The sequence below is a fragment of the Coptis chinensis genome, chromosome 8 (genome assembly GCF_015680905.1).
Source record: "Coptis chinensis isolate HL-2020 chromosome 8, ASM1568090v1, whole genome shotgun sequence".
NCBI lineage: Eukaryota > Viridiplantae > Streptophyta > Magnoliopsida > Ranunculales > Ranunculaceae > Coptis > Coptis chinensis.
In genome coordinates, this window is record NC_141463.1 from 44,989,608 (window position 1) to 45,007,341 (window position 17,734).

The window sequence follows — 17,734 nt, forward strand, 5'->3', positions numbered from 1 at the left end:
TATTTGTAATCAATCCAGTCCGAGATCTGTATTTGCCGTTTTTGGGTACAGTGTTTTGTTAAAGGTATCCTGTTAATATATATGCTGGGCACTTTCTTTTTCGTGTTCCCTCTTTTTTCTTTGGTAATCGCCTCAATACATTTGCTGGTCTTTGATAGACCTATGGATCCGTGGATGCTAGTTTTTTAGGCCATGCTCTTGGTTCCTGTTGAATGCTTTTAGGTAGCTGAGATTGCCCTGGATGGCTGGATTTAGTTACATGCACTTGTTACAGCAGCAGTCTGAAATGGTGACGGCAGATTTGCTTCCTCTAACCTGGTTGAGGACTTGAGGTGCTGAATAAGGTGAATAAAGGTGCTACTAGAGCGTGTTTTATCCATTACTTAATGGCCGTAGCAGCAGGCCAACTTGCATGGGGTTTGAACTTTGAAGCAACTAAATAAACATGGCAAGAGTCAGTTGCTGAAAATGACTCCAGAGAATGCATCTAACTAGTTGGATCAAATGCAAAGTATTTTCTACTTCTAACCAATTTCAAGTATTTGACTACTTTGGACCGGACTTTTTATTAGAAAAAGGCCATACGAAAAATCTAAGGCCCAAGTACACTGCGTGCCTATTATATAAACTTGGCCTCACTCATTTTTCGATTTTGAGACAGAACCTGGTCTGAAGTCTGAACTGATTTCAAACTCCCGCCCAAAAAAATGAAAATGAAAGCAGCAAAGAATCAGCAGACCCCATCATCATCATCAAATCGTCGATCGGTGAGTTTTAAATTCATTCTATTCGATTTCTTCTTCTAATTTGTTTCTTCTTCTACAGATCATTGTTCGAAAATCTCTCATTCCTTCTTTCACTGATTCATCTATAGACATCAAAGACAACTCCATCGTTTCTGAAGATGTTGTTTTATTATGCAATAATCAAGCACCTGATTTCTCAGAGGTAATTAATCAAACGAATATTAATTTGAAATTATCAGATTCATTAAAACCCACTTTTTTCTGTTTTTTCCAGTTTCAAAACTCACCAGTATCTGATTCAACTGTGACATTCGATTCATCTTCAAATATTGTTGATGAGAAACAAGAAGAAGGAGAAATTACACAGATCAATTGCTTCACTGAAGATCGACATAGGTTTGTTACTGTTGATGATTTTTTTCTGCTATTGGATGATGCTTGCTCTACATCGAAGAAGAAGATTTTCGATGAACTGGTTGAAATCGTGATTGGGGAGATTCTGAAACATGGAAACAGAAAATACCGGTATTCTGAACCCGTGTCGGTGAAGACGCGTATCGGATTGGGTTTTCTGCTTCTCTGGATTGTTGTTTCGGTTTCGGTTGTTATGTTTTACAACAACCAGGGACGGTACTTTGCTCACATGCCTCCCACGTGACTAGCTGCTGCCTTTGGTACATGGTATCACGGATGGCTCTCATTTTAGTTTTAAAAGTTAGCTAATGAATGACTGGTGAAATGTGATTTTATGTTACTTTTGTTCGTTATGTTTTGAACTAAGCAATTATGCTCTTGAGTACCTATTATCTTGGAAAACTTGTGTGTTAATTTTTTTTTATAAATAAAATTGTTCATTCACTTCATTGGCATAAAACTACGGTGATCTTGGGCACACTCATAAAAACACTCTCATATCCTATAACTAACTAAAGTTTTTGTCATATCCCAATAACCGTCTCAATCCAATAATATTTTCCAAATTTATTTGGGGTATTTCTAATAGGGGCAAAAAAAGAAAAGGAAAACTACAAACAACAACACATGACTTTGTAATTTTGCACTTCAGAACTCAAAATCATTAGTGGTTGATTTGAGACTTAGGTTAGACAAAAAAACGTGGGTATTTGTACTTGTCCATTGTAATAATCCAAAGTATAATAATCTTATGAGTTTTCCCATTTGTCAAAATTTGGTTTTGATTTTGATTTTTGATTTTGATTTTTCTTCATCCTCATTAGGTTGGTATTCATCCTCATTACTTTGGTATAGTTGATTCGTGCTCATACTTATTGGTGAGAAAAATATTGCTAGAGAGTGAGATAAATTATTGGAGAAGAATTCAAGAACATTTTTTTTTTTTTTCTTTTGAAATAGGAAGAAGAAGAACACGCTCTTTTTTAGTTTTAAGTGAAGAATGTAGAGTATCTAGGATTTAGTATAAGGTACTTAATAGTCCCACGATGTATATTTTAATAAATGATTTGTTTTGTCTTAGCTACGCCTAATAAAAAAAAGTAATTCAAGAACTTAAATGTGTTGAAAATAGTTTTATTTATTTATTTTAAAGTTGGGGTATGGGAGTGTTTTTATGGGTGTGTCCAAGATCACCCTAAAACTATTATGAAATTTTAGTGAAGTTTTAAGAGTTTGTACTATCTTAAAATAACGTAAATTTTGGAACAATTTTTTTTTTTACCACCAAGCTCAATATTAACCAAGTTGCTATATTGGTTGATCAGTAAGCCAGTAACAACCCTTTGTCTTCTTCACCAAGACTTCTGTAGGGGCAACCGGCAGCAGGGAAAGCCTGAAAGGTAGAACTCTTGGGCTATATGCCAATGTTGACGGGCCTTAACAAATTGAAGCCCAAAAAATTTGACAAGTTCCAAGTCCCAAGCAAGGCCTTCCATGAATTTCCAAAGTTTTTCATGTCAAATCACCTCCCCAACTCCTTAATTTTCTCTTAACAAAATTGTTTTTGTATGACCCTAAAAACTGGCAATCTTCTAATTGGAGTGAGAGAGGTGTCAATCTGAGTGATTCTAGGTGATAAGACGTGTATTGGACTGGAAATTCAGTGTAGCCATCCGCCTTTGAAGAAGGGGATGGTGTTTGCCTATGGGAGAGACTGAGTCGTATGGCGGCCTACATACCCCGCTGAGAGGATCAAGGATGATGTAACACCTTTGTAGTATGTTCTCTTAGTAGAGGGAATGGATTAGGTAGTGATGGTGAACGTATTAGAAATATACAACTTAATTGTACTTAATCTTTACCAATTACCAAACTATACAAATCTTTTGTCTTGTACGTGTCTTGTACTTCTTAGTTAAATCTGAGCCTAGTGTAGATACACTATGTCCTTAAGATAGATTTTCCCCCTCACGGTGCTTGAAGGTTGATGTGAAACTGTCTCCCAAGATAGAACAAATTTCCTTCTATAGAAAGCTAGTACTTCAATTCTACATAATCAACGAACACAACATAGTATTTGACTAAGAACAGAGAGAGAAGGGAAAGATCAGAACTCTGTGTGATCTGGTGTGTCTTTCTCTCCAAATTCATCAACTATTTATAGGTAAGTGGTGCCTCTTCGAAACAACACAGTGACTCTTGGGAAAAAGTAAGCAACTTTTTGAAAAGTCACATGTTTTGAAAGGACACACCATTTTGACATAAAGCACTATTTTGAACCAGTGCCTATTTCAAAAGGTCATACCTTTTCAGCATGATGCACTGTTTTGAACCAGTGCACATTTCGAAAAGTCACACCTTTTCAGCATTATGCACTGTTTCGAACCAATGCACCATTTTGAAAATGTTTTTCTCACTTTACGTACTGTTTCAAGAGAAACCCATTTCATCTCAAGTGGGGTAACTTAGGAGACAAATTACTCATTCATATCTCAATGGATTTGTGCAAATCCATTTTTCTAACAATCCCCCACATGAATGAAAATTTGGCTTCTTCTATCATAAACATCGGATTTCTGTTCCTTTATAAATGAAAAGATACCGCATCAGGTCAAGTAGCATGGGAGGCCTTGAACTTGCCTTAGTGAAAGACGATCGGATTTAATTGGACGATCAGTAGACTTCAATTAATGTCCTTGAACTGTCAGGCGTTTGTATGAACCTAGACAATCATCTTCACGCAGTACCTTCTCGAATATTGTTGGTTCTCATGTTTGAGTTTATTTTGGCCTTGAACACTTCTTGGTTTCAGAGAGTGCTTTTGAGACATTTGCCTTAAAATTCTCATAGAAGCGGCCCCACTTCACACTCACATAGGTGATTTATATAAAGAGTATCCTGCAATACTCCACGTAGATAACATAACTTTCCAAGATATAGTAAATCATTAAAAGCTTAACTTATCTTGGGTCTCGTGGCAGATATGCATTGTCTTATATAAGAATGGGTTAGAGTATATTATTACTCTCCAGTGCTAACTGAGTCACAGACATAATTCAATTGGCCCTTTGAACCTAGATCTTAGGATCTCCAGTCAACTAGGTTGGTTTTTCCATTATGAGGACTCTTGGTTGATTATCTCAAAGGCTTTAAGCCCATTCCCCTTGATAATCTTTCCACTTGCTCTCTTGTTAAACCTTTTGTAAGCGGATCTGCAATGTTATCTTTTGACCTTACATAGTCGATTGAGATAACTCCATTTGAGAGCAATTGTCTAACGGTATTATGTCTACGACATATGTGTCGAGGCTTTCCGTTATACATGCTACTCCGTGCTCTACCAATAGCAGATTGGCTGTCACAGTGTATACACACTGCTGTCATAGGTTTAGCCCAGTTTGGAATATCTTCTAAGAAATTTTGAAGCCACTCTGCTTTTTCTCCAGCCTTGTCCAATGCTATGAATTCTGATTCCATAATGGACCTCGCTATGCACATTTGTTTTGAGGATTTCCAAGAAACAGCTGCACCTCCAAGTGTAAAGACATATCCACTTGTGGACTTTGAGTCTTTAGTATCAGATATCCAATTAGCATCGCAGTACCTTTCTGGAATGGCTGGATATCTTGTATAGCGCAGACTAAAATTCTAAGTATACTTTAAATATCCCAAAACTTTCAGTATGGCAGTCCAATGATCTTTGCTAGGATTACTCGTATATATCGACTTAGCTTGCTCACAAAGTATTCTATGTCAGGCCTTGAACAGTTCATGACATACATTAAACTACCAAGTATGCGAGAGTACGCTAGTTGAGATATGCTATCTTTAGTATTTTTGGCTAAATGAAGATTTACATTAACTGGTGACCTTTTTAGTGTGATGTTATATTTATTGAACTTTTCAAGAATCGTCTCAATGTAATAAGATTATGATAGAACAAGACTATCTTCTGTCCTAGAAATCTTAATTCCTAGGATAACATCAGCGACACCTAAATCTTTCATGTCAAACTTACTAGACAATATTTGTTTGGTAGATTTTATGACATCCATATTACTACCCAAAATTAGCATATCGTCTACATAGAGACAAACAATGACTCGTTTATTTTGAAACCGTTTGACAACATTGCATTGTCGAATTTCTCATGCCATTGCTTAGGTGCTTGTTTTAATCTATATAAGGATTTAACAAGCTTGCAAACTTTCATTTCTTGTCTAGGAGCAATAAACCCTTCGGGTTGTTCCATGTATATTTCTTCATTTAACTCACCATTCAAAAATGCCGTCTTTACATCCATTTGATGTATCTCAAATCCATGTATTGATGCTATTGCTATTAGCATCCTTATGGAAGTTATTATTGTAACTGGAGAGTAAGTGTCAAAATAATCCAATCATTCATTTTGTCTAAAGCCTTTGACCACAAGTCTAGCTTTATACTTGTCGATTGATCCATCAGTCTTAAATTTCTTTGTGAATATCTACTTATATCCCAAAGTCTTGGAACCTGGTGGTAAATCCACCACTTCCTATGTATGATTTTGCATTATGGATTCAATCTCGCTATTTATTGCTTCTTTCCAATAAGTAGCTCCTGGAGATGACATTGCCTCCTTGAACGTTTAAGGATTATTTTCCAACAAGTATGTTAGAAAATTAGGTCCAAAAGACGTTGACGTCCTTGACCTTTTGCTACGTCTAGGTTTCTCCTCAATTTCGCTTTATATAGGATGATTACTAGTTGTAGCATCTAAAGTTCTCTTTGTTGAACTTGGTTCTATACACATGCTATACGGAAATGTATTTTCAAAGAATGAAGCATTCCTTGACTCAATAATCGTATTAACATGTATATCTTGAATCTCTGATTTATGAACCAGAAAATGATCTGCACTACTATTGTTTGCATATCCAATGAATACACAATCAATAGTCTTGGGGGTCCTATCTTCACCTTCTTAGGTTTAGGGACTTCCACTTTAGCAAGACACCCCCACACTTTTAAGAATTCGTAGGAAGTCTGATGACCTTTCCACAATTCGTATGGTGTTTTAAGCGTCTTCTTGTTAGGAATCTTGTTGAGAATGTAATCATGGAAAGCAAAGCTTCCCCCCACAAATTCTAGGGTAAACCAGAACTTAACAACATAACATTCATCATCTCTTTTAGAGTTTGGTTTTTGCGTTCTGCAATACCGTTTGATTGAGGTGAATAAGGAGCCGTAGTTTGATGAATGATTCCATGTTCAGAACAAAAACCTTCAAAAGGTGATTCATATTCACCTCCTCTATCACTCCTTATAGCCTTAATCTGTTTGCTTAGTTGATTTTCAACTTCATTTTAATAGTGTTTGAACATTTCAATTGCCTCATCTTTACTTCTCAACAAGTAAACATAACTATATCTAGTGCTATCGTCAATAAAAGTAATGAAATACTTTTTACCACCTCTAGTTTGCATGTACTTAAGATCACATATATATGTGTGTATTAAGTCTAGAGGTTCAGTATTTCTTTCAATAGAATGAAAGGATGATCTGGTCAACATGGATTCTACACAAGTTTCACATTTATGTTGTGGGTCTATTTTTATCTTTAGTATATAGTCCAAATTAATTAATATACGCAAAGTATCATAATTAACATGTCCTAATCTACCATGCCATACATGTGAAGACTCAATCAAGTAAACAGAAGATTCAACTTTATTGGCGCTCTTTGACGTAATAGTAAAACAAGACATCCTAAAGAGGCCATACTAAAGATAACCCTTACCCACGAATACATCATTCTTAGTTAATACAAATTTATCATAAACAAAGACTAACTTAAAGCAATTCTTGCTCAACAGCGACCCAGAAACCAAGTTCTTGCGAATGTCAAGCACATAGAGCACCTCATTCAGAGTTAGTTAATTCCCAGAAGTCAACCTCATCACCACCTTTCCTTTGCCTTCAACCTTGGACATAGAAGAGTTTCCCATAAAGAGTTTTTCTTCCTTTTCCACAACATGATAAGTGGTGAACATTGACTTGTTGGAGCATATGTGGCGAGTAGCACCAGTATTCACCCACCATTCCCTTTCATTTCCAGTCATGAGATATTCAAAAACCATAGCAGATATGTTCATGTCATTAACATTGTCAGAAAGCGTGTCCATTGTCACATTTGCTTCAGTCTTTTGCTTCTTGTACCTCTTTGGCTTGCGACATTCACTTGCCTTATGTCCAGCCTTCCCACAGTTGTAGCACTTGCCCTTGAACTTAGTAGGCATACTACTCTCTTCGCCTTGAGCTATATCTTGGCGCTTCGTCTTTCCCTTAGCACTTGATCCTTCCACAACATTGGCCTTTGCCACCATGGGATCCTTGTCCTTCTTCTCAGATAGACAGTTATCTTCCTCTATCCTTAGACGGACAATCAGTTCTTCAAGATTCATATCTTTGCATTTATGCTTAAGATAGTTCTTAAAATCCTTCTAAGATGGTGATAATTTCTCAATCATAGCAGCCACTTGGAAGGATTCTCCTAGGGTCATTCCTTTAGCCATGACATCATGGAGGATTACTTGAAGTTCTTGGACTTAGCTTATGATGGTCTTCCTATCTGTCATTTTGAAATCAAGAATCTGCCAACTATGAATTTCTTCATGCCATCATCTTCACTCTTTTATTTCTTGTCCAACAAATCCCAAAGTTCCTTAGTAATCTTGAACACACTATACACATTGTATAATGAGTCAGCTAACCCGCTAAGGATATAATTTCTACAGAAGAAATCAGTATGAAACCAAACATCCTTGGCCAAAACTGTCACAGCCCGAATTTCTAAACAATTAAAAAAATAAATATTTGAAATATAAATATCTCAAACATTCACTCGGTTCAATTGTCTAAAAACCTAGGCTATGACGGGGTGAATACAACACAGTTCAAAACCTAAAACCCACATCATAAAGAATCTTAACAACACAAATAATCTCCAAAATTTCTCTTTATTACTTTATACAAGTCTATCTTCCATCCAAAAATCATCAATATAACATTCTAAGAATAATTGTCCTCAAAATCGTATTCTCATGTCATATGAAAAGAAAAACTACGTTATTACATACTTCCAAAAGATTAAACCTAATAAAAATAAACTCCCGGTCCGCTCCAAGTCAAATCTCTTTCAAACTTGGCGGTTCCATTGCCTTCCACCTATGTTCCCAAGAACACACCCACGTTGCCAAAACAAAGCAAACATGGGTTGACAAATTGAATTTCTTTGGTATGATAGACTAAACACATATAACCATTATCATACTTTAATTATTCAAACAATCCCTTTATTTTATCCCATAACTCAATCATTCTTGGAAGACGATAGTTGGTCATTTTAACCGCATAATTTCTTCCCAAGCAAGACTTCCATTATATAACTCATTATAATACCTCATTTTAATATCTAAACCATTGAATTAAAACTTACCGATATCCATCGGCCAGATAAGGGTAGGACTGGTCCTCAAGACAAAATGTTATTAAGTCCTACCCTCCCCGCAAAAGAAAGTTAGAACTTCTATATAACATATGTAGATATTATATTAGGTATTCAAAAGTAAACCCAAATACTCGTGATAATCAAAGAATACAACTAACTCCGCAAAGGCTTAATACCTTAGTTCCTCTCTAGGGCAGTCCAAACAATCACGGTCATTCATGGCACATTCAATGAATACCCCTATATAACGCTTAACGGCTATTTATGACACATTCAATAAATGCCCACCTAACATATGACATCAAAAATATAAACTCAATTCCAAAACTTGAGTGAAGAGTTCTCAAAGAGGTGGTAAATTTGTTTACGATTATTGTGCTTTTATTGTATATATTATTTTAGAGAACGAGGAATATCTTGATTCAATTAATTTTGGTTTTACGTTATTAATTATATGGATGTCTAAGTGTCATAACGTTGCATATCATAAAATCTTTGCAAAATCACATAATATTTAATACACCACATTATATATAAAGGTCCTAGCCTAAGTCAAACATGCTAATAGTCCTAGACTTATCCTAATAGACCGAATCATATTTTTAGGAAAAAGTCAAATTTTCGGGTCAACTGGTCAAAGTCAACTCTAGTCAAAGTCAAAATCAATTCTGGTCAAAGTCAAAGTCAACCTGCCAAGGGTCAACAGCAGTCAACCAGTCTAAACTTATCTAACCCCAAAAGCCCAAAGTCTAACTTAAATCAAAATTTGAAAATCCAAAAGTTAAAAACACAAAAGCCCACCCCGATTTGGCCCTTGCCCAAATCGGAAGGCACTGTTCATCTCCTTCCTCACCAAAACTTCCACCAGCCGACCACCACAACCCACCAACCTATCTCAAATTTAAAACCCACGGTTTCACTCCTTAGAAAAAACCCAAACTGCCGATACCTTAAATTCTCAATTTCGTTATCTTGAAAAAATCTCGATCGACGCCATTAATGGTCGCTCCGAAGCTTCATGCTCATACCACGATTCCACCACCACCAATCATTCCCCGCACCCCACACCACCTATATAGATCCTCTCCTAACAACAAAACACTTCCAACCACCAACCAAATCCCGGACCAACAAGAGTGCAGAACACAAAACCCTTGTAATAGAAAGTCTATTCAATCCAATCAAACAATGATTTGGGCGGCTAATAACACATGTTCATTATCATCACAAAGAAAAAATCACGACATATAAAATCGTGAACAAGATTGCTTCAAAAATTTATAAACGCCCGGCCACCATTAGCTTTGTTCAAGCTTTTTCCCGGCCTTCAATGACCAACCCAATCACCGATTCTAAACCCCCGACATCAACAAAATCAAAAAAACAAAGCATTACGGCACAAACACGCAAAGACAAAAAGATAACAAACCATGAAAATTTTGGTCCTTTGGCTTAAACGCCGAAGCGCTTTGGTCAATACATAAGTCGACCATCTTTTTTTTTTTTCACGGTGCCATCATCGATTCTAACACCCCTCGTTTTAAGTTTTTCGAGACAAAGCGTTTATTCATAATTGTATCGTAGTTAACACTACACGATATCTGAAGATAATCGAACTTATAGAGCGATTATATGAACAAGAAAAATCATATTGATTCTATCCTCATGCAATCTACATTAAACAATCGAGAACTTTATCAAACATAATATATCTACTCACCTGTAGCGCTCCGACACTACACCATAACAGGCTATTTGCAACAGCAAAAAACCGTTGCTAATAATTTTCGCAACGCTTTTTAAGTGTTGCAAATATGGCGTAGGCAAAGTGTTGGAAATATTTGCAACGGTTAATAAGCGTTGCAAACAAAAATTTTCAACGCTTATTAACCGTTGCAATAATGATTTGTAACGCTTTTTATAACTGCTGCGTACATAAATTTAAAACCTTTGCAACGGTTTTTAAGCGTTGGTAATTTGTTAAAAATATTACCAACGGTTCTTGACCGTTGCAAAGTTGTTAGTTAATTTAAAAAAAAATTAATTTAAAAGTCGTTTGTTGATAAAAAAAAAAATGATTTCTCTTATTTTGTAGCGAGACCAGCTAAACCTACAAAAGATGAATGGCACATCCACAAGTTTGTGTCACTGAATACCCATAAACTATACATAGACTTCACACACCACTATGCGCGAGTATGGAAAACGTCATCTTAGAAAATCAAATCCTGCAAAAATTGCTGGTTGGTTCGTATTACACAGTGATTTATTACTCAGTTTTATAATCAAAAGTTAAATGTTACAGTTCCCTATCAAAGAATAACTGTCATTACAATTTACAATTGGAAATGTAGCTCGGAGGAACACAAACTATACAATCCTAATTTCTGATAACAACACAACAGAACCAAGCCAATGCAATTTAAGGCAGAAAAACTCACAACAACAATATATTTACAAAGTTTTGGATTCTACAAAGGGTTTTGCAGGGCACCAGAGCAGACCCACCTCATCATCAGAACATCCACTAAGCAGCACAACGAAATCAGAAGAGCTTTGATATAACATGGCAGGAAGTCCAAAAGGCCACAGAAGCTGCCCTAAACAGTGCTGGGTTTTGGTATATCCTGTCTGGAGCAATAATAATACATCATAAGAAGCTTGCAGCAATCTAAAAGAGGATGCTGCGAGTATTAACTTTTCATTTTCCCATCTTCTAATTTTTCAGTTCAGAGATAAACAGAATAAGCACTACGATAGAATTACCTTAAGAAAAAAATAATATCAAATGTGGTGTGCAGTGTACACTGCTAATTCTATGATTACTCATTCAAAGTTAAAAGAGAAATTGCAGTACCTTCAGCTTCATGAGGAAGCACCTTCAGCTTCATGAGGAAGCACCTCCCCAGATGTCAATCCTTTAATTGATTTACCATCAGAAAACCCTTCATACATGAAATAGATAATCTAAGTATGTTTATATTTCATAAAAATTAGTAAATTCCTATTAGCAGGAAAACCACGCACCTTTCAGACTCAAAAAGGTTTTATAACAAAAGCTAAAACAGCCCATGGGAATATCAAAATTGCCTCCCCATAGAATGCCCAACGCCAACTGAAGTGACTTGCAACCTGACAATTTAAGGGAACACAGTAATGTTATTTTCAAAGAAACGAAAGCCCAAACTCTGCTTTACCAATTGTAAACAAGCCTGCAGTGATCTTTTACCAAATCTCAAAAGTTTTAATTGTATCTTCCTAACATTTACCAATAATTGCATTCCCTATTTAAATCCAATATATATTCTTTATGAGAATATATTTATATGCATTGAGCAAACTGGTTCGAGTACGTTGGGCAGAGCAAACTAATAGCAACTGGCAAGTCAACTGATGTATGAACAACGTTGACAGTAAAACCAATGGTGTACTCCACTGTGTTGTAGATGCGGTCAAGTTAGGGGTGGTCAATGAGAAGATGCAAATATTTATATTGTACTTGCTACAGAGCAAGGTGAAAGACATGCTATACTATTAAAGCTAGTCCATATCTTGCAATAAAAAAAAAAGAGAAAATTAGAGGAGTCGTTCAAGAGTCTACCAGGTTTCATTTTAAACAAAGAAAGCCACATTAAAGGCAAAGTAAGACTAAGTGCATCTTAAAAAAAACTTCTTTGCATTGTCCAAAGAAGAAAAGCTTACCAGTCCACCAAGGACATAGCCACAAGCAATTCCACCAGGTATACACATGTAGAAGGCTACAAGCCATGCTGTTTTCTGACAACATAAGAGGGAAGTATATAACATTGAGTGAATCAACACATGCACCGTTAACATTCATGATAAAAACGTATATGATTCGAAGACCAATGTATTTAGCCCACAAGTTAAGAAACAGAACCTGAGCAACTGGTGCATTATCATCAATGAAAGGAGCAGCAAGACTAACAAAAGAAGCTTCGCCAACACCAACAAACCTACACAAACGAAAAGGTCAATACTTCCAAGTAAGAAACATGAGCAGTTCTGATTTGGTATCTTAGTATGCAGCCCCTGTATGTTAGTACACTTACACACGGAAAACAGCAATGGTCAAAATTACTTGAAAAGCCACAAAGAGCGGTAGCAATAGTGCAGACTGACAATCCAACCCCAATAAGCCTAAAAGGGTTAAACCTGCAGAAAGAGAATAATAGAAGCAAAGAAACAGATGGATCAAGTAAATATAACATAAATAAACTCTAGCTTTAAAAGGAAATAATGTACTACAGTATAGTACCAACTACCATGTGATAGTGTCAACTTTTTACATGCTTATTTTTCATTTTTATTATAATGTTTTCTTATATTTGTGAAAGGAAGATATATTTATAAGTACGAAACCAGAACTAAGAGGGAAAAAAATTAAGGAAGTCAAGGTGGCCTACATGGCCAACATATAAGCAAATAAAGGTAGAAAACACCCACATGCGCTAAAGTCAGGAAAAACTCACTCTCACCCTAAGAAAGTATCTCATATAAAACAAAGTAATCGAACGGAGTACCGTCAAGTTCCTCTACCACAATACAGCATAAGAACTTTTGCTCTTAATACTGAACTAAAAAAAACAGACTCAACAGTCAACATGCCTCTAGCTCCACTGCAACTGATTGCCTCTAGAAGAGACTGCACGTGTACCACAGTGCTAAATGGTCTTTCACTGAACCCGCTCCAACTACATTATGTTAGAGGGAGAACTGAAATACCATCAAACAATCCAAGAGGACAGACAGATGAATTAACGTATGGCTGAGCGAATATTGATCAGCCATGCTGAGGATACAATAAATTGTGTCATAAGGGGGTCTGACTTAAAAGGTCTCATGGATAGTGTTCGAAGAAAATAAATTTTGTCGGTTCACTTTGTATTTCTAATTCAAAAATAGTACAGAAATCCTCTCTACCACGTGCACTTCCCTCTTACATTTTGTCTTTTTCCTTTTTTACCTTTGCCCTTCCAAATTCTGCATACCTACACTCTGCCATTACATCTTCCTTAGCCCACTTTAAGCCATCGGATATGTGTGTCGTATTTAGAATGATTGAATGATTGACGAAGGTCACTAGTATCTACCAGACTACCACCCATTGCAATTTTGAATCTAGCAGATAAGTGTAGAATATTAGAATCTAACCCATCCAACCCATAAAATCATCTCAGCACTTCTCAAAAGTTTGATAGGAATGGGTTTGCAAAAGATACCTTCAACCCAAGGTTTTGGATTTTAGGCCAACTACGAAACGCAAAGCCATGCACAGCTGAATGGATACTTTCCAAATATTCACTATCCAGATTTGGCCCATCCTTTAACAAGTACGTATTGATGCATTTGATCAACTTGTGTGAGATATTTCCCTCGTCACTGAAAAGTTTAGCAACAGTAAGAGACAATATAATTTGGAAACAAGCTCATACACATAATCAATAGTCCTGCAGGAACTAATTCAAATGTACCTTACGAGTGACCAAATCGCAAGTAATCCCTCTACAATCTCTTTTCTAATATTATCAGGGAAGTCTCCAGGTGGGTTTTCCAATAATGAATTAAGCGTTGAAATACAATTCACCAACTCCTTTTTATTTTTCATTTATTTCCTTTATTCAAAAGTAAGATGGTTAGAAATACTGTACAATTAACATTGATACCGCCACTTCCTTAAACATCAACAAAATGCAAAACAGTAAGATGGTTAGAAATTGAGAGAAAGGCGATATACATACCTCAACCGATGAATCCATCTTAAAGTAAAACCAAATTAAGAACGTTGGTCTCTTAAAGTTTCTTGGTAGTTAAAATTTGAAAATCGAGCAGGCGATAACAAAACCCTAAGATTGGGAAGAGAGTAGTAGCGGCTGTGAGAGAGAAAGAGTAGTTTTCTATTTCGACATACGAGCGCGATTTCTTTTTTGTTTCCTTGTTTCCGAAATTTCGAAGTTGTTTTGGTTTTTTGGATTTCTAACACTTATCATACGGTTTTAAGCGTTAGAAATTAATTCATGAAGGCTCTGTTTGGCAGTGTGAATAGAGAGTCCATATTCAGGAATTGGTGATGTGGCAGTCATGTTTATCTTGTATAGGTGTTTGGTCTGTCTAAAACGTGGATACTCTAGTAAGCCCCTTGAATTGCAGGAACACAAAAGTGTGGATAAACAAATCCAAAGGAAAAGTCCAGATTCACTAAAACGTGTTTTCTATCCATGAAAGAGAAAAAAATAAAAATAATAAAAACACATAAAGAATGTTTTCCCTATCTCTTTCTCCTCCTCCCTCTCTCTTTCATGGGAATCTTATTAATGGAACTATAAATCTTATGTATTTTTTTTTTCTCTCCACCTTTTTTATTTTCTCACATTAAAACTTTTTTTTTCCTCCAAAAAGTAGTGTTTAAATCTTCACATTATTAATCAAATTGGGATTTTTTTTTTTTTTTTTTTTTTTTTTTTGGGATGTTTTTTGTATAAATCAATTGGGTGCTTATGTATTCAATATTTAATTAGAGTTTTTTTTTTCCCTTTTATTTGTTTATTAGTTTTTATTTATTTTTAAGTTTTTATTTGCAAATTTTGTATATGATTTTTTTTTTTTTTTTTAGTTTTTCTTTTGTATGATATAAAAAATGAGTATATAGGTGTGAATGTCAACCAAACAGTAGCCAAGTAAAACATGTGATAGGATAAGAGGCAGACACACAAGTACTCCATCTCATGACTTGTATCACCTAATCATAGTTAAGTAATACAATATCTCTTGCAGCCAAACAGAGCCGAAATTCATGCAAATTTAAGCAACACTTAACAACATTTCCAACGCTTAAAAAGCGTAGGTGACTTACCAGCGGTAAAAAACTGTTGCAAATCAAAACAGGTCTGTGTTGCAAATATCTTATTATGGTGTAGTGCGAACCAGCTAGATCTCAAAATAAAACTCTTCCTTTTCTTCTTTCGGCAAGATCCCGTTTTTCTGTGTAAAACTCTCGCTGAGTTTTTCTCCCAGAAACTCTCGTGAGAAAACTCTATTCTGTTTTCTTTCTGTTTTCTTTTCTGTTAAAAACAAAACCCACGAAATAGGGAAGAAGGTTTATCCCATAAACCCACGTCTCCTATTTCCACTAACACTTATCCTATTTTTTTATTTTTTCTATTATCCATTATTATTATTATTAGGAAAATAAACGAAATAAAACACGGGGTGTTATAAAAACCTTATCCTTGTCGGTTTCATCAGGGCTTACATCAGGAGCCTTATCCCACAGAAACCTTTCCAAGTTAAGGGTGGTCAGATAGAAGAGCATCTTCTGTTGCCAGTGCTTGAAATCAGTTCCATTGAATTTTTCAGGCTTCTCCCCATGAGGAACAGAATGGGGAACAACAGTAGGAACAGTAACAACAGGTGTAATTGGTGGTGTTGCCATATTCTGAAATACAACCACACTTTGTTATTCCTTTAAACCAAAAAAGAAAAGAAAACAGAAACAAATTATGTTCGGTAAAGAAGAAGAAGAAAAAGAAATCTGTCTTAAGTTGTTAGGAATACACAACTTAATTGTACTTAATCTTTACCAATTACCAAACTATACAAACCTTTTGTCTTGTACGTGTCTTGTACTTCTTGTAGTCTTTCGCAGCATTAATTGGTAAGTCTCATCAGTTTTCGTAGCTTCATAAACCAACTGATTAGCAACCATTTGAAGTTGAGTAGTTCTCAGTATCTCAAAGTTCCCATGGCCACTTACTAGTCCACGATCATACTCAGCTCTATACTTATTTGCCCCTTTCATCCACCTCTTAAGAATAAAGTGCTCTGGAATCTCAATATCACGACTCTGAAATACCTTTATGAGGTGTCCACAAGGTATCCCCAGAAACTCAAAAGTTTTACATTCACAATTACCTTCTTTTGTCGCTGGGTTGAATTTCACCTTCCATTCATGCTCGTCACTTATAACGAAGGAAAGTTACATTGTAGTAATGAAGGTTGAGTTTCATTGTAAAATTAGATGAGATGCAGTAATGAAGGGAAGTCACCTGTAACTCGTGACTTATAAGCGTAGGTTCTGTTGCCATTGCCTTTTTCATCATCATGTAGGACATACTCAGTTTCAGCTACCTTGAATTCTTGCTTGAACCTATCATACACATTCCTTGTATACATACTTGCTGCACTCTTCAAGAGAAAGGAATTACCGCCTACAATCCGATTCGAGTGTTCAGTAATATAATTCTCTTTTTTTTTCTCTCTTTCAACAATCCTCATCAAACACTTATCATTCTTCACTACAAACTCTCTAAGAGTTGTCATAGATGTGAAAAAATTCTTGTAAAAAGAATTCATGCTTTCAGAACTCCCGGTAGTCGAAGTGTCGGCATAAAAAGTATCCAAGTGATAAACTGGAGCCCATTTGTGTCGAATCTTCTACATCTCTTGAAGCCATTCATTCTCCTCCAACTTAAAACTAGACATCAATTCTGCCCACCTCCTTTCAAACACATCATGAATAAATATTTTCTGAACATATTGTTTGAATTCTTTTTTGAATTTTGACCTCCTGTAATAATAATTCGGAAGCTTTTCAGGGAACTTCTTCATAATGTGCCATAGGCAGAATTTGTGTCGAGTATTAGGGAATACCATACTAATAGCTAGAGTCATAGCTCTATCTTGATCTGTGATAATTGCAGATGGGGCACGACCGCCCATAGCTCCAAGCCAAGTCTCAAAACCCATTGAAAAGAATCTTCTGTTTCATCCAAAAGCAGTGCACAACCAAATTGGATTGATTGCATATGGTGGTTAACTCCAGTAAATGGGGCGAATGACATTTCATATACATTCTTACGATATGTGGTGTCAAAGAAAACCACGTCACCAAAATATTGATACTATGTACACGACCGACTATCTACCCAGAAAAAATTAATGGCCCTTGCTTCATGATCTATCTGTATTGCATAAAAGAAATTAGGATCCTCTATACTTTTCTTCTTGAAAAAATTAAGCACCGCGGTTGCATCACCTCTCACTGATTTCTTGTATTCTTTCGAGG

The 17,734-nt window shown here is 35.9% G+C and overlaps 2 protein-coding genes across 6 annotated transcripts; one reads left to right on the plus strand and one right to left on the minus strand.

The window, feature by feature from the left end:
- Positions 1–576: 576 nt before the first annotated feature.
- On the plus strand, positions 577–1,609 carry LOC147481616 (uncharacterized). Its single transcript, XM_086575709.1, has 3 exons — positions 577–767; positions 826–948; positions 1,021–1,609. Exons 1-3 carry the CDS (start codon positions 708–710, stop codon positions 1,402–1,404), a joined length of 567 nt encoding a protein of 188 aa, XP_086431835.1. The 5' UTR covers positions 577–707; the 3' UTR covers positions 1,405–1,609.
- A 9,253-nt stretch (positions 1,610–10,862) lies between these two features.
- LOC147481617 (uncharacterized) lies at positions 10,863–14,615 on the minus strand. Of its 5 annotated transcripts, none has more exons than XM_086581034.1 (9): positions 14,412–14,615; positions 14,145–14,285; positions 13,893–14,052; positions 12,752–12,825; positions 12,551–12,626; positions 12,352–12,426; positions 11,677–11,781; positions 11,529–11,594; positions 10,863–11,276 (listed from the first exon to the last, which is right to left on the minus strand). In XM_086581034.1, exons 6-9 carry the CDS (start codon positions 12,416–12,418, stop codon positions 11,104–11,106), a joined length of 411 nt encoding a protein of 136 aa, XP_086437160.1. In that variant the 5' UTR covers positions 12,419–12,426; positions 12,551–12,626; positions 12,752–12,825; positions 13,893–14,052; positions 14,145–14,285; positions 14,412–14,615; the 3' UTR covers positions 10,863–11,103. The 5 variants fall into 5 exon arrangements, with proteins under 5 accessions (XP_086437160.1, XP_086437159.1, XP_086437158.1 ...); XM_086581033.1 differs by having other exon boundaries at positions 12,752–13,791; XM_086581032.1 differs by having other exon boundaries at positions 12,723–12,825; positions 14,412–14,614.
- Positions 14,616–17,734: the final 3,119 nt, after the last annotated feature.